The following is a 21720-nucleotide window of genomic DNA, read 5'->3' as shown; positions in this document are numbered from 1 at the left end:
ACTCCTACTACCTGGCGGCGCAATTGGCACAGATCGCTATGTGGCATTCTCCCCTAGAGGTCAGAAGGTGGGTAGACCTGGAGTCACTTATGACAGGGGCCGACCTCCCGCAGTATCACATGTGGGTGCGCAAAGAAGACAGGCCTATCCTGAGGACGACTTGCCCAGCAATACTGAACTCCCTAACCATATGGGACACGTATGCCCACAAATATAACTTGACATCTAGGCACTCACCCATGACCCCTATACTGAGGAACAGGGAATTCCCCCCAGGCATAGCAGCCAGGGACTTCGCTAACATAGAGACGGCAGGTATACAGAGAATCTGCCATATGTATGAACATAAGAAACTAGTCCCCTTTGACACACTCCGACAGCGAACACACCTCACCCCAGCAGACTTCTTCCGTTATTTACAGATAAGAGACTACGTTCAACAGACAGACGTTCGACAGGCGGCAACCGCCCCTCTAACATTCTATGAAAGAATGTGTCTGAATGAGTATACACGAAAAGGCTTAATTACCACCATGTATGCACACATATGCTCGGAATCAAAAGAGTGGGGACCACTGACATATACGGAGGCGTGGGAAAGAGACCTGGGAGAGGTACTAGAGGGTGAGGAATGGAGGGACATATGGGAAGCCAACCATAAGGTATCTATAAGTGTCACACTGCAGGAGCAATCCTACAAAACAATGTTCAGGTGGTACACCACCCCAGTCACACTACACCGCATGGGCCAGACACCCACTGACGACTGTTGGAGGGATTGCGGACACAAGGGTACATACCTTCACATGTGGTGGGACTGCCCCAAAGCTCAGGCATTCTGGGCTAAGATCCATCACTTAGTCAATGGAATATTCCATAAGGCACCTGACCTCAACCCTTGGACATACCTCCTGAACAGACCAGTAGATAATTGGACAAGAGTTGAACAAACATTACTCCATAAAATTACACTGGCAGCCAGGAGATCGATGGCACAAACGTGGCTCCAAACAGACTTACCCACCACCCAGAGAGTAATAGGCAACATAAAAGAGGTACACCTAATGGATAGTCTGACGGCCAGATTGAAAGGCACCACACCGAAATTTGACAAAGTATGGGAACCATGGCATGGCTATGTACTCCCGGTCACCGCCTAAAACAACACATAACGATAAAAAATACGATCATTGCCAAGCTGCTCTGAGACGTTGCATACGACTCTCCCCATCTACCCTGTGCCCCCCCCTCCCTCCCCTTCCTTCTTGCCCCCCCTTTTCTTCTCTTTCCTTTTTTCTTCTCTCTTCTCTTTTAATCTCCTTCAGTTTTTATACATACGATACACAACAACGATGTATTACCACGCAACATGACCCTAATCGCACTTTACACTTAAATTGCTCTACAAGATAGGCACAAGGCAAGGTGCGCTAGGGTAAACCCCTTCTACTACGGGATGAGGCAACCCTATCAGGTTACAATGCATGAAGTTATATATAATATTTTATGTTCCACGGTTGTTTCTTTCTTCAAATGGTATCATCACCACGATATGATGCGGATCTATAAAAAGAAAAAATCCCCTGGTGGACAGAGACAGTGAAGACATCAAGCCGCATGTGACATTTTCTTTTTTGAAGTTTATGTACAGTTTTCATGGATGTTATTCCTAAACGTTTATATATATTTTATGGCTTCTGCGTAAGCCTGTGCAATGTTTTCATTCCTCTTTGTCCGACAGGATGCAAAAATAAAGTATTAAAAAAAAAAAAGAAATCCTTGGCGGTGTAAGCCATCCACCACATTGAAAAGCTAAAAAAAAAAAAAAGTTTCTAAAAGCCTACAGGGTTCAATATGACCCCCATCTAACTGTAAGAATGTAAAGAAAGGGTCATATACATATTACCTATCTATCTAAAGACAACTTATTTATAGCTCTTTAGTGGAAATTCCTCAACCCCATGGACATGTTGCACGATTACGTAATAGGAACTATAGCCTCCAGCATGGCAAGAGGAACACGTTTGTGACGAAGTGCCCTTCACCACTTGGTCCTGAAGAGGCCTGCTTGCCAGCCTCCTGCCCTGTGACTATGGCCCCTGGGAGATTTTACCCTTTAAAACCAGCATTTGGGCTTATGAGGCTTTTATTGGACTGTGTATGGCCCTTTAAGAACCGTATTGGGCTTATGAGACTTATTGGAACAATACCCCTTTAAGACGGTGTCCCCAGAGTCCCCAGACCTTCAAACTAACTTGTACATGGCTTTTTCCCCTATGGTTCGGTAATTCGGGCTTACCGAACCATTTATTACACAGGCGGACCACACAGAAGTGGAAGCGTGTGGCTAATTTACCTCCCAGGCGGTGAGGTTGCTTTGGGAAAATTGCTGTAGGTAAATTGCTGACCGCTGGGTGGCCGCCGTTCGTACAAATGAACACGTGGCGGCGGCCATCTTTGTTAGTCGAACGTGGTCAGCGGTTTGTGCAGCCAAATCCATGGAACTGAAATCGGCTACACATTTGCACGAACACCGCTGACCCTTACCTTCTCCTCCACTCAGTTTTCAGCCACAGTTTCTAAGTCTCGTTCGGCGATTTGAATACATAGTGAGACTAAGCTATTTGCACGAATGTGCAATGCGAATAGTCATTTTTCTGAGTGAAATTGACAGACAGCACAGCCCAAAGGACTTCCGACTAACTTTTTAACCCCTGGAGGGAATTGCCTGAATTGGATATGTTTATATTTGAAGTATACGGAGTAAGAATATGTAAATTTTTATGGAGATTGGATGTATAGTTTTAAAGTTATAGTAAATGTGTTAAAGTATATTTTCCTACCTGTGATAATTGCATTAACCCATTGTGTACAGTAATTATATCACAGGCAGAGGGGAGGATTTTGTAGGAATGAATGGGAGTGTTTTACTGTATATTACGTGTTTTATTGCTTGTTTTACAAAACCCTGTGGGTGGAACTGTGTGTGTAAAACCTGCATTAAAGAAAGCCCTTTGGTGCTGATTAAAATAGATCTTCTTGACCCTCAACACGTAGTCTTGTCTCGTGATTGGAGGGGATAACTATACTCACATTGGGGATTGCTATGCTCTGCATACTCCCTTGAGCTTTAATCACTTAGCTCTTTTAAGAGCTGTTCCTGATACGCTCTCCTGGAGGAGAGGTCATTCCCCACACGGTCCTGGAGGTCAGAAGCTGATCCAGGGTGGAAGGAAGACGGCGAGACTCCAGTTAAGCTACGGCGGTTGTGGAGTCTGCGTTCTGCGGTGGTTGTGGTGTCCAGTGCGGTGCTTGTGGTCCTCGGTGCAAGCTAGGAAGCGTCCATCAACGGAAGGTACTTGGTCGGAGCAGGGATGTTTTAGCCGCGAGGAAAACAAGGCATTTGCCTTGGGCGGCATTTTCCAGGCTGTGGCAAAAAAAGCCGCCCCCAAATGCCCAAGGCAAATGTCTTATTAGCCTTGAGGCTAACAGACATGCCGGCGGGCTGCTGGGCGGTCGGGCAGCGCTGGCGGGCAGCTGGCGGGCAGCTGGCGGGCAGCTGGCGAGGGAGCACTTCCTCTGAGCTGTCTGCTCAGCTCCCTCGCGCACCGCAGAGTGAGGCTGGGAGCCGGAATATGACGTCATATTCCGGCTCCGCCTCCCAGCCTCACTCTGCGGCGCGCGAGGGAGCTGAGCAGACAGCTCAGAGGACCAGGGAGAAAGATGACCCCCCCCCAGCATTCCCAAAGGTAAGGAGGCTGGGGGGGTTAAAGTAAAAAAAAGTGTTAATGTGAGTGAGTGTGAGTGTGTGTCTGTTAGTGAGTGTGTGTGTGTGTGTCTGTTAGTGAGTGTGAGTGTGTGTCTGTTAGTGAGTGTGAGTGTGTGTGTGTGTGTGTCTGTTAAAGTGTGTGTGTGTGTGTGTGTGTGTGTGTGTGTTAGTGTGTGTGTGTGTTAGTGTGTGTGTGTGTCTGTTAGTGTGTGTCTGTTAGTGTGTATGTGTGTCTGTTAGTGTGTGTGTGTCTGTTAGTGTGTGTGTGTCTGTTAGTGTGTGTGTGTCTGTTAGTGTGTGTGTCTGTTAGTGTGTGTGTGTTAGTGTGTGTTTGTTAGTGTGTGTGTGTTAGTGTGTGTGTCTGTTAGTGTGTGTGTTTGTTTGTTAGTGTGTATGTGTCTGTTAGTATGTGTGTGTTTCTGTTAGTGTATGCGTATCTGTCAGTGAATGTGTGTGTGTGTATTTAGAAGGCGGGGCGGGGGGAAGGGGTGGCGTGGGGGGGGGGAGGAGGGCGTCTGAGTTTTGTCCTGCCTAGGGCAGCACAAAACCAGGATACACCACTGGGTCGGAGTACAGGGTGATCCGTTACAACGTTCATAAGAAGATTGAAGGACACAGTGACTGTAATAACCAAGTACCTGAGCTAGGAACAGAGTCCATAGAAGGAAGATAGTCTGTAGTTCTTAGGTTGTATGTTCAATAGGTGCAATAGCCAGATGGGTTGAGATAGCCACAAGGATATACAAGTTATGAGAATGGACAGTACGAGTATTGACAAGCCAATGATTACTAGAATATTGTCATGATACATTCAATTCTCTAAAATTCGGTGTGGAGTGAAGTGCATAGCTCAACTTTCTTTGGAAAGATATTTTTAACCCCTTAAGGACACATGACGTGTGTGACACGTCATTATTCCATTTTATTCCAGAAGTTTGGTCCTTAAGGGGTTAAATACAACATTGGTTTTCTCATCTATTGGTTTATGTATAAGCTTATACTTTTGGAACTTAATTTTCTACAGATATCTTACTGCTATGATATTTTCTTACCTTTTTTCTACATTTTGCAAAAACATCAGGGCTTCTTTTCTGTCTTCTTTCAGAAATTTTTGGTACATATATATTGCCTGAATCAGACCCAACAGATATGTTACAGTTACCGGATATATTTCAAGTATGTCACTGATCCTGAAAAATAGCAAAATGCTAAAGTTAAACTGTGATCAAATACATTAATTTAGTGATTTTGCTGTAGAATATGATGTTTATAGCATGTATCAGAGACAGGCAGTTAAATAGCAGATGTTATTTACACTTAAAATAGGGATGAAAAAAAATACACTGAAAGTTCTTTTTCAGTCTTATCCATTTAAATGTTGAATAACTGCAATGAAAATTGATGATTAAAGTGGATTTACCAGGTTTTTGTTTTTAGCGTAATAGCATAATACAATTCGCTCTACAAATGTGGTTATCGGTTACTTTTTCATCCCATTAAAAACCAACAAAGAGATTGCTGTGTAAATGTAGCTTGTATTTTACCTTTAATTTTCTAGAGGGTATATTTTCCCAGTTCCTTTGATTTTTAACAATGGTTAGCCAACAGTGAAGTTACATGGTGAGTACTGATACGAAGAAGTAGGGTTTAATATTTTGGAACCTACCACATTTTTAAAAGTTCTTTATTTTTATTGTGCAAGTGTTAACATACATGCTTGGTACGCCACGACAGCTTTAACAAGCAGAGGATAAACAGGCAACATAGATCAGGATCAGCGCTGGAGCGTGGAGACCACGCGGTGTCTGCCATGTTAGGTAAGGCGCCGCTTTCTCCTGTCGCACTTTGCGTTTCTGCTTGAGCTGGGCAGTCCCCCTCGGGTGGAGGGGGTGTAGTAACGGGGCACTGGCACATGACTGACAGCCTTCGGGCTTCGGCTGCCACTCCTACTTGGCGCACACTAAGCCGCATCCGCCATGGTGGAGCCATGAGTCCAAGGGGTCGTTGATCGCTTTTAAATGTAGTTTGTGTGTTGGAGGTAATGGGCTTTGCTTGGTGTGCCCCGGCTTTAGCAATATCAGACTTATTCATGCCTTTAGTAGCAAGGCCATGGAGGAGCTCAGCAAAGGCATGTCTGTTCTCCATGGCGGTCAAGCCCGCCCCCCTCTTCCCCCAGGACCTACCATATTTTTAAGATTATAGGACACTTTTTTACCCCAATATTTGGGGTAAAAGAAAAACTGCCTGTGTCTTATATCAAACATATATTGATTAACTCTGTTCATTAAGAGTAATTTGCCATGTGGCGGTTTATACTTAATTGAATAAAGCCCAAGAAAGTCTATCGCACCTCCAATTTTCCCTGCAGGGCTGGTCAACAGAGAGGCCTACTCTTCAGTTGAACATTTTTCTGATATACAATGTGGACAATAACCCAAAATTTTAGCTTAGACAATTCTTTCCTGAAGTGTAGCCGTAAGAAACCCCATTTCAAAGGGAGAAAGCTAGTCTGTTGCGACTTCCAGTGTGGTCCAACACGCAAAACTATGCAACATCTATATAGACTATAGAAGCTGGACAGAACATAAATCGGTCCTTAGAATGGCCGGGTTAATACGTTGAAAGACAGGCAATGGTGAAGGGAAAGCCGAGGTCAAGGAAGCCAGAAATACACAAGATCGATAAGGAAAGCCAAGTCAGGGAAACCAGAGATAAGAGTAGTCAGGAATAGCCAAAGTAAAAATACCGGGAAGATCAAATAACAAGAACAAGAAAAACGCACACTCTCAGAACCAGGAACTGAAACCACGACAGGGCAATGGGCTAGGGAACTTCAGTGGTTTAAATACCCCTCCTTGTGCTGTGATTGGTCAGAGCTTGGCCTCTGACCCCAAAACGTGCATGTGCGTCGACGTTCGCGTGACCCTTGGAGGCGGAGCTACAAATGGCCGCGACCTTGTGGTCGGCGCCATTTTGTTTGCCACTTGTGGAGGGGACGGACGTCCCAGCGGGACGGCTCGCTGCTGATCAGGTAGTGTGACATAGTCGTGGTGATGTCAGAATCTGGCAGCCCAAGTTGTAAAGTCCATTATTGGAGGTCTGCACTTTATGCTTTGCAGTGATTTCGTCTAGTGATCAACTTGTGAGCCTTGTTACGTATCACTTCAAAAAAGACTGAGACTTACTAAATGCGGCACATTGGTTTCTACCAGCTCTACCTTGAAGATGCAGAACTCAAATTTCTATCCATTCGGACTACAGGAAATGTAACCAATTCCTTTGGAGAGACCACCCCTAGCTATTTACTCGCCTACCGTTTGGCCTCAGCTCAGCATCCTTGTGTTTCAGCAAAACGAATGAAACTGGGATTAGCTCTATCAAATCTGGACAATATCTTTCTCATGGCCCAGGGTCAACCTCCCCAAGTCCAGACCAGTTTTGTTGTCCACTTTCTTCAGGAACTAGGTTTCATAGTCAACACAGAGAAATAGTGCAACTCATAGGTTGTTCAAAAGCCCTTCTTTTCAAATTTGCTGACATCCAGAAAGAAGAGCAGTAAGCTTCTCTGTTAAGAGTCATTGACTCTGGGATTTGGCCAAAATCATCGGTCTGCTCTCGCCCCAGACAGGCTATTTTTCCAGATCCATTGCATTACAGGGCCATGCAGAGACTGAAGGGAGTTCACCTCCACCATTCCTTCTCTGAAAAGCAACTGATCTTCATGATGGAGCAAGTCTGTGCAGAACTTTGTTGGCTGAACAATATGGGGGCTTGGAACAGCCGAGCAATTTTGGATTCTTAACCAGATTTTATTTTAGAATCTAATGCTATTTCTATGGGCTTGGACGTATCAGAGGAGTGCTCTTATATCAACTCCGAGAACTCCTTGCGGGTTCCTTCACAATCCAGAGTTTTACCAAAGATGTTTCCAACTGTTCACTCATTCTTTGGATGGACAGCATTTGACTACATCAACTACCTGGACAGCTCTTGCTCCGCACTACTGTAGGAAATTGCCAAGGAGTTTTATAAGGTTTGTCTTCAGAGTAATATTTCCGACTCTGCAGATGGTTGTCTCCCAAGCTCTGACAATCTGGTGGCAGATTGTTTATCTTGTCATTGGAGAAATCCCAGTGCTTGAATGTTAGATCTAGACATGTGCAATTCGTTTCGGTCAGAATATGTATTCGGACGAATTTCGGACAATTCGGACATTCAGGTACTTCCGAATGTCCGAATTGCCGAAGTGCCGAGGTCCCGAAGTTCCGAAATTACCGAATTTCCGAAGTGTCGCAGTGCCGAAGTTCCGAAGTTGCCGAAGTGTCAAAGTGCCGAAGTTCCGAAGCACAGTATTGCCTAAGTACTAATATACTTACCCAGTGAAAGAAGAAGAATGTTACATTGTAAATAATTTTAAATAAAAAGTATACAAACATAGACAGGATTCAGCTGTAAGCATTTGCAACACTTACAACAATCAAGTAACATACATTCATATAAAATGTAAGTTACTTAGCCTGTCAATGTAATGACAGGAATGAATAAGTAGATAACTCCGTAATTCCCACGGTATTAGGTAGCTATCTACTAAAAGGCCGACAGACCTAAATTGATCTTTCAGACAAATTTACTAATACTAAGTAAAGATTACTTAGTATTAGTAAATGATGCCCCTACTCGCTATACCGCGAGTAGGGGCATGTCTATTTTTTCTATTGTAAAAGAAAAAAAAAGTTCCCCCCTGCCGAGCCCCTGGCCCCCACCCCTGAGCGGTGGGTGGGGGCCCTCATGTAAAATAATGGGGGGACCTATTGTCATCCCCCCGGCCTCCACCCCTGAGTGGTGGGTGGGGGCCCTAAATCAGAATAAGGGGGGGACCTAATGTCCTCCCCCCTGGCCCCCACCCCTGAGCGGTGGGTGGGGGCCCTAAATTATAATAAGGGGGGACCTAATGTCCTCCCCCCTGGCCCCCACCCCTGAGCAGTGGGTGGGGGCCCGACAGTAAAATAAGGGGGGGACCTAATGTCCTCCCCCCTGGCCCCCACCCCTGAGCGGTGGGTGGCGGCCCTACAATAAAATAAGGGGGGGACCCAAGGTCCTCCCCCCTGGCCCCCACCCCTGAGCGGTGGGTGGGGGCCCTAAATACTAATAAGGGGGAGCCTAATGTCCTCCCCCCAGTCCCCACCCTTGAGCGGTGGGTGGGGGCGCTACAGTAAAAAAGGGGGGACCTAAGGTCCTCCCCCCTTGCCCCCACCCCTGAGCGGCAGATGGGGGTCCTAAATACTAATAAGTGGGGGGACCTAAAATCCTCCCCGCTGGCCCCAACCCAGGGGCGTTTTATCCGCAAGGCAAACAAGGCATTTGCCTTGGGCGGCAAAAAACGCCGCCCCCAAATGCCCAGGGCAAATGCCTTGTTAGCCTTGCGGCTAACTGGGCTGCCGGTCGGGCTGCTGGGCTGGTTGCTGGGCGGGCGGCTGGCGAGGGAGCTCTTCCTCTGAGCTGTCTGCTCAGCTCCCTCGCGCGCCGCAGATTGAGGCTGGGAGCCGGAATATGACGTCATCTTCCGGCTCCCAGCCTCACTCTGCGGCGCGCGAGGGAGCTGAGCAGACAGCTCAGAGGAAGAGCTCCGTCGCCAGCCGCCCGCCCAGCAACCAGCCCAGCAGCCCGACCGGCAGCCCCACTAGACCCCAGGGAAGTAAAGAAACCCCCCCCAGCATTCCCAAAGGTAAGGAGGCTGGGGGGTAGGTTAAATTAATTATATATTATATTATATATATATATATATTATTATATTTATATATTATTATTATATATATATATTATTATATATATTATTATATATTATTATATATATATTATTATATATTATTATATATATATATATATTATTATATATTATTATTATATATTATTATATTATATTTACCTCCCTGGAAGTTTGGCACCCGGCAGGCCTTTTAAGGCATATCTTTATACATTGAGCGTGAGTGCAAAGAACTTTTGTATTTTTATGTTCATTATTTGGAGTCAGAGGGATAACTCCTCTTATACACCAGCATTTATATATTGCTTAAAGCTAATTATTCAAGAAATTTAGCTACTTTGCATTGTATTGGATTTTACCAGGATTGAGAAATGGATTATGATTTTTTATTGCAAGCAGGGGCTTTTGCAGAGAATGCGGATACTCTGCAATTTACCCCAGAAGAAACCAAAGCGATACTTTGGGATAAGTCCAGTCTGGATTTGATCACTACTTATACGAATAAGGATATTTATTTTCAATTGTTGAAATTACATAAAAAAGCAGTGGACTTAGACCTTCATGGAGTGTTCCTCTCTGATTATTTCAAGTCTAAACAAATACCTAGAGGCTTTAGAATAATGAATGTTCCAACAATAGGCAGACAAAAATCACAAGTCTGCAGAGAATGGACACAAGTGTTAAACAGAGCATCCCTTGATTTGATGTTGATTATAATTAAAGACGTCAGGTCTGACTTAACAGAAGTACGTCAAAAGATTTTGGACATAGAAACACAACATGCACTTTTATTGAATACTACTGAAGGACTAAAATTACAACAAAACTTAAAGGAAGAGGTTGCTAAATACCAGAATGAATTAATAAAATTTAAGAAGCAGAAATTGGAACGGGTTCAACAGGATTATCGAGATCACACTGTATATAAGTGGCTATCAGGAGGACAATACAGACAAAAACGTCCAAAGAAACGCATTCTAAAACCGAGGATCCCTACAATAGACATCACTTCAGGGGAGTCAGCTTCAGACAATGAAGCCTCTAGACAACCACAAAAAGTTTTTTTAGAAACAACAGGGGGAGCTACTACAACACGCAGTCGATCAAAAAGCCAAGACGAGGCAACATCAGGAGAGGACAAGGAGGTAAGACGTTTGGGCAATCGCTCAAAACCTCCAAGGAAGTGATTCCTATCTTTAATCTTTCAGAAAGAATGCACACTCCAGAAGAAGAAAAAATTCTAAGTATGGGTCTCTCTTTTGTTCCAACCACCAAACCACATTTGTTTCAATGGAACACAGAGATGTTCCGTTTTGGAAGGAACCTGCGTTTAAAAGAATATTATGAGAAAAAAAACACTACCCAACCCAATTCTATTTCTAATTTTAAACAGGACCAACAACAAGGACTGTTAAGACCTAAATCAACGTTTGATCCAGTCACCAACAATTCATCTCTTAAAACATATATGTCCACGGTGTTGAATGAAACAAAGACACACATATTGAAACGTCGGAAATATCCTCAAAATTTGTCCAATATCCAGAAAAAACTCGTACAGAACTTGGCAGAAGATCGGAACATTATAATACGTCCAGCGGATAAGGGGGGAGGTATCGTGGTCATGCAGTACACAGATTATGCTAAAGAACTAAGGTCACAGTTACAATGTCCATTGACATATAAACAATTGAAACATGATCCAACAAAAGAGATACAGAGAAGGATTGAAGAGGCACTGAATATGGGAGTGATGGCGGGGCATATTGAACCGAGGACAGCAGAATGTCTATATAAGAAACACCCCAAAATACCAGTCATCTATACAATTCCCAAACTACATAAGGATCCAACACCCCCCCCGGAAGACCGATTGTTTCAGCGGTGGGGGGTGTCTTGGAACCTATAGCAAAGTGGTTGGACAACTTATTCAAAAAACCAGTTGCCGATTTGGAAACATGTATTAAGGACACTCCTACATTGATCAAGACATTAACAACAGTTCAGCTGCAAGGCAAAAAGGTGATACTAATGACCATGGATGTCAGAAGCCTCTACACAGTAATCCCCCATACACAGGGGATAGAAGCAATGCGCCAAGTTCTGACACATTCCAAATCCTATAAGGGGCCGAGTATAGAATATATTCTCCACATGTTGGAACTGGCACTATCCAATAATTATTTTAGATTCGAAGAAGAGTGGTTTATGCAGATCGCCGGCACGTCCATGGGGGCGGCAATGGCCCCCATGTACGCAAATGTGTACATGTATGTTTTTGAGACGACATACATACTTCCAGTCTACGGTGACAAAATCATGAATTTCTTCAGATTTATTGACGACCTGTTAATAATTTGGACAGGTACAGCACAGGAAGCGCAACAGATGGTGGATAACTTAAATAAATTGGATACTCCTATTCGATTTACATCAGAAATTAGCACTGAGAGGGTACATTTTCTTGATCTACAAATATGGCCAGATGGAAATGAACTTCAATTCTCATTATACACCAAGCTAACGGATCGCAACACACTCCTCCATGCACGGAGTGCTCATCCGGAACATTTAAAGGCATCATTGCCTAAAGCACAATTTCTAAGAACAATACGCAACAACTCTACCTATGCAAAAAGGGAAGAACAATTAGCGGAAATGAAAAACAAATTTCTATCTAAGGGATACAAAAAAATGGACTTAGAAATAGCGTTGCAACAAGCTAGAGAACATACTCCAAGAAATGGGGTCATATCTCAAAGTCGAATATTATGTCCAATGACATACAATAACAAGGCACCGAGCTTATCGAACATCATTAAAAGGAACTGGAATATGCTGGCACAAGATAACACACTTCCTGGAATCTTTAAACAACAACCATTAATATGTTACAAACGAAATAGAAATTTGCGTGATATGTTGGTAAAATCGGACCCCACACAAAGTTACATGAAAATGGAAAAGGTTCAGAAACGGGGTAGCGTAAGATGCCTGGGCTGCGTTACTTGCAGCCATATGGTTCCCACACGCTCGTTTCACCATCCACATACCAACGAAGAATTTCTTATTAAGTTTACAATTACATGTAAAACGATGTTTGTGATCTATAAAATTTCATGTCCGTGTGGCCTATCTTATATAGGCAAAACGGAAACACAGTTGTGTGACCGCATACGGGGACACCGTTCAAATATTCGGACAGCTTACAGGGATGGAAAAAGCGATAAACCAGTCGCAAGACATTTTTTGGAGTTTCAGCACCCTCTCACTTCATTAAAGTTCACGGCCATTGACCACATCCCTGAACCCCGGAGAGGTGGCGATAGAGGGATGTTACTTCTTAACAAAGAAACTTTCTGGATCTTCAGACTGGACACTGTCTCACCAAGAGGCCTTAATGAAATGATATCGTATCATTCATTTATTTGATTTAATGCTTGCAATAGAAATTTAAATTATGTAAATAAGTTTTTTTGTAATAATGCTTGAAAATGTTGATTGGGTTTAGATACAATGGATACTCTAACAATATGGGAACTGTAGAAGCACAGGCTGACCATAACAGTAATTTATAATTTAAAGATAACTATGGGGGCTAATATGTACACTAATCCAGTACCATACAATGAGTTACCCTATGTACAGGAGGGAATCTGGGTACTATTGTAGCCTAATTAGGCGTCTTAGGACCATAGAATAGCGAAATATAATTGATCTGGGAGACTCTAGATAAATTTATTCAGGAGTAATGGAAGCTTTTTAAATAGGGCAGAACTTGAAGCTAAAGGAGTAAATCTCCAAGCTGAAGTGTGACAGGATTATAAAAGTCCTACACTTTATATGTTGAATTAGAGTTAAGAGATACATTTCCCTAAACTCATAAATTAAAAAGTTATAGTATGTTATTTCCCGATCCTAACAGTACCTAGGACCTAAGACCCTCTTCTAATCAATTGACGGCATCATTTTCACTATTTATTATTTAATTTAATGTAGTTTAGTTAATTTCTCTGTTCACTTATAGTTTTTGCACGATCGGGTACTGTTACTGTTGATCTTTGCTTTCACAGCGGTTCCATGGCAATGGCTACAAACGTTGCTATGGCAGCGACTTAGTCGTTGCGTCACTACGCATGGACCGAGGGTTAACGTGGGGTCACAAGGCAGTGCGCGCATGCGCGGTGTTCAGCGGTGAACGCCGGCGAGTAAGCACATCACCTGGGGTAAGTCATTCTAATTAATGCAATGTCCTATATATTTGAGATGTTTTCATGTAATGTTTGTATCACTTGATCCTGAGGAAGGTCCCTGTGTGGACCGAAACGTCGATCTTCTTTTTTTCTACCTTCGATGGAATAAACACCATTTGAATTCATAAGTCCGTGAGTGCAGCTTGCTTTACTTCATCTAACTATATATTATTATAGATATATATATATTATTATAGATTATTATTATATATTATTATATATATATTATTATATATTATTATATATATATTATTATATACCGTATATACTCGAGTATAAGCCGACCCGAATATAAGCCGAGGCCCCTATAATAATATAATATAATATATATAATATAATATATATATAATAATAAATACCGTATATACCCGAGTATAAGCCGAGTTTTTTAGCACATTTTTTGTGCTAAAAAAACCCAACTCTGCTTATACTCGAGTCAATAGTCTGTATTATGGCAATTTGCATTGCCATAATACAGACTGGGGGCTGTGAGGGCTGCAGAGAGTGTTACTTACCTGTCCTGCAGCTCCTGTCAGCTCTCTCCTCCTCCGCGCCGTCCGTTCAGCACCTCGGTCAGCTCCCAGTGTAAGTCTCGCGAGAGCCGCGGCTCTCGCGAGACTTACACTGTGAGCTGACAGAGGGAGCTGCACGGACGGCGCGGAGGAGGAGAGAGCTGACAGGAGCTGCAGGACAGGTAAGTAACACTCTCTGCAGCCCTCACAGCCCCCAGTCTGTATTATGGCAATGCAAATTGCCATAATACAGACTATTGACTCGAGTATAAGCAGAGTTGGGTTTTTTTTAGCACAAAAAATGTGCTAAAAAACTCGGCTTATACTCGGGTATATACGGCATTTATTATTATATATATATTATATTATATATATTATATTATATTATTATAGATATATTATATTATTATAGATATATTATATTATATTATATATATTATATTATACTATATATATATTATTATATATATATATTATTATATATTTATTATTATATATATATTATATTATATATATTATATAAGCGGCGGGTGGGGGCCCTAAAAAAAATCCCCCCCAGGTGACTAGGGGTCCCCAAACCCCTAGTCACCCCCTCCCCCCCAATAAAAATTATCCCCCTACCTACCCCCCTCACGCTAAAAACTAATGAGGGGGGGACCTTTAACTAAGTACCTTTAAAAAAACAAAAAACTTACCATTCGATGTTTTCTTTCTTGTAAAATCTTCTTTTTTCAGCCCCCAAAAAGGCCAAATAAAAAAACATAATAACCGACGCAATTCTAAAAAAAAAAAAAAAACGAGCGCAAGAAAAAATAATCCTTCTTCACCCGGCGAGGGCTCCGCGCAGACTGAGCTCTGCAGGGCGGGGGAAGGCTTATAAAGCCTTGCCCCGCCCTGCAATTAGGCTCAGAGCACTCTGATTGGTGGGTTTAAGCCATCCAATCAAAGTGCTCTGACAGGTAAATGAAGAGACTGACAGGTAAGTCTCTACATTTACCTGTCACAGCACTCTGATTGGTTGGTTTGAAATCCAAATCTTTGGAATTTTCCCACGCTGTGTAAAATGACACAGAGCACTCTGATTGGTGGATTTAAAACCAACCAACCAGAGTGCTGTGACAGGTAAATGTAGAGACTTACCTGTAAGTCTCTTTATTTACCTGTCGGAGCACTCTGATTGGATGGCTTAAACTCACCAATCAGAGTGCTCTAAGCCTAATTGCAGGGCGGGGCAAGGCTTTATAAGCCTTCCCCCGCTCTGCAGAGCTCAGTCTGCATGGAGCCCTCCATGGGTGAAGATGGATTATTTTTTTTGCGCTCGTTTTTTTTTATATATATAATTGCGTTGGTTATTATGGTTTTTTATTTGGCCTTTTTGGGGGCTGAAAAAATAATATTTTAGAAGAAAGAAAACATCAAATGGTAAGTTTTATTTTCATTTTTTACAGGTACTTAGTTAAAGGTCCCCCCCCTCATTAATTTTTAAGGTGAGGTGGGTAGGTAGGGGGATCATTTTTAATGGGGGGAGGGCGTGACTAGGGGTTTGGGGACCCCTAGTCACCTGGGGGGAACATTTTTTTTAGGGCCCCCAACCGCCGCTCAGGGGTGGGGGGCAGGGGGGTGGACCTTAGGACCCCCCTTATTAGTATTTAGGGCCCCCACCCACCGCTGAGGGGTGGGGGCCAGGGGGAGGACACTAGGTACCCCCTTATTACAATTTAGGGCCCCCACCTGCCGCTCAGGGGTGGGGGCCAGGGGGGAGGACATTAGGTCCCCCCCTTATTTTACTGTAGGGCCCCCTCCCACCGCTCAGGGGTGGGGGCCAGGGGGGAGGACATTAGGTCCCCCCTTATTAGTATTTAGGGCCCCCACCCACAGCTCAGGGGTGGGGGCCAGGGGGAGGACATTAGGTTCCCCCCCTTATTTTACTGTAGGGCCCCCACCCACCGCTCAGGCGTGGGGGCCAGGGGGGAGGACATTAGGTCCCCCCCTATTATAATTTAGGGCCCCCACCCACTGCTCAGGGGTGGGGGCCAGGGGGGAGGACGTTAGGTCCCCCCCTTATTCTCATTTAGGGCCCCCACCCGCCGCTCAGGGGTGGGGCCAGGGGGGAGGACAAAAGGGACTTTTATTTTTTAAACAGTGAGCAGTCACAGGCTGCTCACTGTTTAATAGACATGCCCCTAGTCGCGGTATAGCGAGTAGGGGCAAAATTTACTAATACTAAGTAATTTTTACTTAGTATTAGTAAATTTGGCTGAAAGACCAATTTAGGTATTTCAGCCTTTTGGTGGATAACTAATACCGTGGGAATTAGGGAGTTATCTACCAAGCGGCTGCAAGAGAAGTCCCGAGGTGCCGAAGTCCCGAAATTCCGAAATGCCGAAGTTCCGAAGTGTCGACGTGCCGAAGTGCCGAAGTTGCCAAATTTCCAAAGTGTCGAAGTGCCGAAGTTCCGAAATGCTGAAGTGCCAAATTTCCGAAGTTCTGAAGTGTTGAAGTGCCGAAGTGCCGAAGTTCCGAAGTCTTGAAGCCCTGAATTGCGAAAATCCCGAATTTTGGAATGTCGAACCGAACCTAAATTTTTTCCCATGCACATGCCTAGTTAGATCCCAGTATTTTTATCGGCTCTTCGAATTCAGGGTTCCTCTGTCGCAACTCTGTTTAAAATTATTTGTATCCTAACTAAATCCCACAAACCAATACTTTAGCTGGCAGATTCGCTAAGAGTAGACACCTTTCTTAAAGAATGACCAAAAACATGTGCTTGTGTGTTTCCTCCATTCTCAAAAATATTTACAAAGAAAAAAGGTGATTGTATTGTAAAGATATTTCCCCTCCCTTCATCAGATTTCCTTCTTTTCTGATATTCTCTTTATCATAAAAATATTTATGTTTTCTATTGTCTCTAGGATTTCCACCTTTTTTAAAAAAAAATACCGGCCTTACTAAATTTGCAAAATTAATTATGCATGCATTAAATCACAATATTTAAATTAAGAGAAGTGACATAACAGAAAATTCTTTAAAATCACCCAAAAACTACTTAGTTTGATTCTGCGTTAAGAGTGATTGCTCACAGCGCAGTGGCTTTAGGTTTCCCAGTGTCCTTATGTCTCCCAGTGTCTTAGTGTCCCTATGTATCCCAGTGTTCTCTAGTGTCCCCATGTCTCCCAGTGTCTCAGGGACACAGACACTGGAAGACATGGGGACACAGACACTAGGAGACATGGGAACACTAAGACACTAGGGAACACTGGGATACATAGACACTGCAACACTGGGAAACATGGATAAACTATATATTCCAGTGTTCCCTCATGTCTCGGTGTCCCCATGTCTCCCCTAGTGTCTCAGTGTACCATAGTGTCTCAGGGACACAGACACTGGGAGACATGTGGATACAGACACAAGGGGATACTGGGATACATAGGGACACTGGGATACATAGGGACACTATGTATCCCAGTGTTCCATAGTGTCTCAGTATCCTCATGTCTCTGTCAGGATCGGGACAGGGATCCAACACGCAAAGTACAAACAGGAGGTAGGTACGTATACCGGACCTTAGAATGGCCGGACTAACGTAAGGAGTAAGCAAAGAATGGTCTAGAGACAAGCCGAGGTCGAGGGAACGAGAGAGCAGATAAGCGAGAGACAAGCCGAGTCAAAGGGTAATAGAGGTAAGCAGGATAGAACAAACAAGCCGGGTCAAAACCAAAGAGACAAATAGATAACAAGAGCACTGAGTGACTAGACAAGCTAGAACCACGACAGGGCAATGAACAAATGCATAAAGCCCTACTTTATACCCTGGTTCTAGATAGGTAATCACGCCCCGACGAGTCCTGATTCATGGTCGGGACTTGATTGACAGGTCGGAACGGATTGTCGTCATGACGTCGGCTACTGAGCGCCGCGTCATAAAAGGAAGCGGGTCCCTCGCGGCCGGCGTGTAAACGGCCGAGTGAACTGCGAGGAACGAGTGAGTCAACCCCTCTGAGAGGATGAACGTCTAAGTATCTCACCTGGTCTGAGGTAGAGACAACAGGTACCCTGACAGTACCCCCCCTCTCAGAAACGCCCACCGGGCGGAAGGAACCGGGGCGAGATGGAAAACGAGAGTGAAAAGCCCTGCGGAGGCGAGGAGCATGCACATCCTCCTGAGGTACCCAAGTCCTCTCCTCAGGACCATATCCCTTCCAGTCAACAAGATATTGTAACCTCCCCCGAGAGATTCGAGAATCGAGGATGGAGTTGATCTCATACTCCTCCTGACCCTCAACCTGAACAGCGCGAGGAGAGGATACAGTGGAGGAAAACTTGTTACATACTAGAGGCTTCAACAAGGAAACATGAAAGGAGTTAGGAATGCGTAAGGCAGATGGAAGGGCCAGACGATACGCAACTGGGTTAATTCGAGTCAGAACCCTGTAAGGACCAATGTAACGAGGGGCGAATTTCATAGAAGGGACCTTCAAGCGAATGTTTCTGGTACTCAGCCATACCCTATCACCTGGAACAAAAACCGGAGCCGCCCTTCTCAGCGTGTTTCTTGAACAACGCGGAATTATGCAGGAGAATTTGTCGAGTTTGATCCCACAACTTCCTCAAATTGGCAACATGAACATCAACCGACGGTACCCCTTGGGAAGGAGAAACCGAGGGAAGAATGGAAGGGTGAAAGCCATAATTCATGAAAAAGGGGCTAGAACGAGTAGAATCACAAACGAGATTGTTGTGTGCAAACTCCGCCCAAGGAATCAGACCGACCCAATCGTCCTGGTGTTCGGAAACAAAACAACGCAAATATTGTTCAATCTTTTGGTTGGTGCGTTCAGCAGCTCCGTTAGACTGGGGATGATAGGCAGAAGAGAAATTCAATTTGATGCCCAGTTGAGAACAGAAGGATTTCCAAAAATGGGAAACAAATTGGGAACCTCTATCAGAAACAATTTCGGAGGGTATCCCATGCAAACGAAAAATCTCTCTCGCGAATATCTCAGCCAATTCGGGAGAAGATGGAAGTTTCGGTAAGGGCACGAAATGAGCCATCTTAGTAAACCTGTCAACCACCGTGAGGATAACAGTCTGTTTTTTAGAAACAGGCAAATCGACAATGAAGTCCATAGCCAGACAGGACCACGGTCTCTCGGGAATTTCCAAGGGATGCAAAAACCCACATGGAAGCGTATGAGGTTGTTTAGTCTTCATACAGACCTCACATGCTCCGACGAAATCCCTAATATCCTTATGTAGTGAAGGCCACCAGAAATCTTTGGAAATCAAGGCACACGTCTTGCGAATGCCAGGATGCCCGGCCACCTTACTGTTGTGAAAGCACTGTAACAGTTCCAGTTGGAGTTCAGGAGGAACGAAATACCTTGCCCCAGGACCCTGTCTAGGAGCCAGATGCTGTAACTTCATGATCTCGGCAAGCAACGGAGAATGAATCCTGAGAGTCGTGTTGGCGATAATATTGCACTTGGGAACTATAGAAGACAAAACCGCCTCAGATATAGTAGAAGGTTCATGTTGGCGAGACAAAGCATCGGCTTTAGAGTTCTTAGAACCAGGTCTATAAGTGAGCACGTAATTGAAATGAGTGAGGAACAAGGACCAACGAGCTTGCCTGGCAGACAAGCGCTTGGCCTCCCCAATATAGGACAAGTTCTTGTGATCCGTCAAAATAGTAACAGGATGCAAGGTCCCTTCCAATAAATGTCTCCACTCCTTTAAAGCCATGATGACCGCTAGTAGTTCCCTGTCACCAATGTCATATCTGCTTTCAGGCCCAGATAATTTCTTGGAAAAAAAACCACATGGATGTAACGGTTTATCCACACCTAACCTTTGAGACAAGATAGCGCCTAAACCTGTCTCTGAGGCGTCTACCTCGAGTAGAAAAGGCAAAGTCGTATCAGGGTGAACTAGAATTGGTGCAGAAGCAAAAAGTTCCTTGAGTGTCTTGAAAGCAACGAGAGCTTCAGTAGACCAAGTCTTAGTGTCAGCCCCCTGTCTGGTCATATTGGTAATAGGAGCAATAATAGAAGAGTATCCTTTAATGAAACGCCTATAATAATTGGAGAATCCAATAAACCTCTGAATGGCTTTGAGACCCCTGGGTAATGGCCAATCTAAAATAGACTGGAGTTTATCCGGATCCATTTTAAACCCGTCCCCAGAAATCACGTAACCAAGAAAGTTTATCTGAGATTGGTCAAAACTACATTTCTCCAATTTGCAGTACAACCCATGTTGTAGAAGTTTGCGCAATACCCTTCTGACTTGTCTGTGGTGGGTCTCAATTTCTCTAGAGTGTATTAGTATATCATCCAAATATACAATAACGCAATCCTGTTGAAATTCCCTAAGAACTGAATTGATCGGGTCCTGAAATACTGCCGGTGCATTACAGAGCCCAAAAGGCATTACCGTGTACTCATAGTGCCCATATCGGGTATTGAACGCTGTTTTCCACTCGTCTCCCTGCTGAATTCTCACCAAGTTATACGCCCCTCTGAGATCTAACTTGGTGAAAATCTTGGAGCCTTTTAGACGATCAAAGAGCTCAGTAATCAAAGGAATCGGGTAGGCATTTCTAATCGTTATTTTATTCAAGCCTCGATAATCAATGCAAGGCCTTAACGTACCATCCTTCTTATTCACAAAAAAAAACCCGGCCCCGGCAGGAGAGGAGGATCTCCTAATGAATCCTTTGTCTAGGTTCTCACGAATATACTCCTCTAAGACTAAGTTCTCCTTAGTGGATAAAGGGTATACCGTACCCCTCGGAGGCATGGTCCCAGGCAGGAGTCTGATCTTGCAGTCAAAGGACCTGTGTGGAGGTAAAGTGTCAGCATTCTTTTTGTCAAAGACTGCCTTTAAATCCAGGTACAGATGCGGTATTTGTACGTCTGTAGACTGGGTAGAATTAGCCGGTGCGTTAACTACGCAAACCGGTGAGACTTTCTGTAAGCACCTGCTCTGGCAACCCTGGCCCCATGAGACTATCTCCCCTAGTTCCCAATCAATAATAGGGTTATGTTTCTTTAACCACGGATACCCCAGGACTATAGGAACAGAAGGAGACGAAATAAGCATAAGAGATATACCTTCCTCGTGTAGGATACCAACAGTTAAGTTAACAGGTATGGTCTCACGAAAAATAACAGGTTCAGATAATGGTCTACCATCTATGGCCTCAACGGCCAAGGGTGTATCCCTTAGCTGGGATGGAATAGAGTGTTTAGTAACAAAAACTTGGTCAATAAAGCTCTCAGCAGCTCCGGAATCTACCAACGCCATAGTTTTTAGTACTCCCTTCTCCCAAGCTAAAGAAACAGGTAGCAGAAGCCTGTGATCTTTATAATTATGTATAGAGGACAAAATAGAAACACCCAAGGCCTGTCCTCTAGAGAA

At 44.0% G+C, this 21720-nt stretch overlaps 1 protein-coding gene across 1 annotated transcript in view; it reads right to left on the bottom strand.

Moving 5' to 3' along the window:
- The window catches only part of LOC134571248 (putative methyltransferase DDB_G0268948), a 70077-nt gene that overhangs the window by 7486 nt on the left and 40871 nt on the right, over nucleotides 1-21720 (bottom strand). The window contains exon 5 of the mRNA XM_063429421.1: nucleotides 4822-4959. Coding sequence (XP_063285491.1) covers nucleotides 4822-4959 — 138 coding nt within the window. The remainder of the gene's footprint in view (nucleotides 1-4821; nucleotides 4960-21720) is intronic.

This window comes from Pelobates fuscus, chromosome 8 (assembly GCF_036172605.1).
Source record: "Pelobates fuscus isolate aPelFus1 chromosome 8, aPelFus1.pri, whole genome shotgun sequence".
Taxonomy (NCBI): domain Eukaryota; kingdom Metazoa; phylum Chordata; class Amphibia; order Anura; family Pelobatidae; genus Pelobates; species Pelobates fuscus.
Note: the sequence above shows the minus strand (reverse complement) of the source record. Positions and strands in the feature narration are given on the sequence as shown.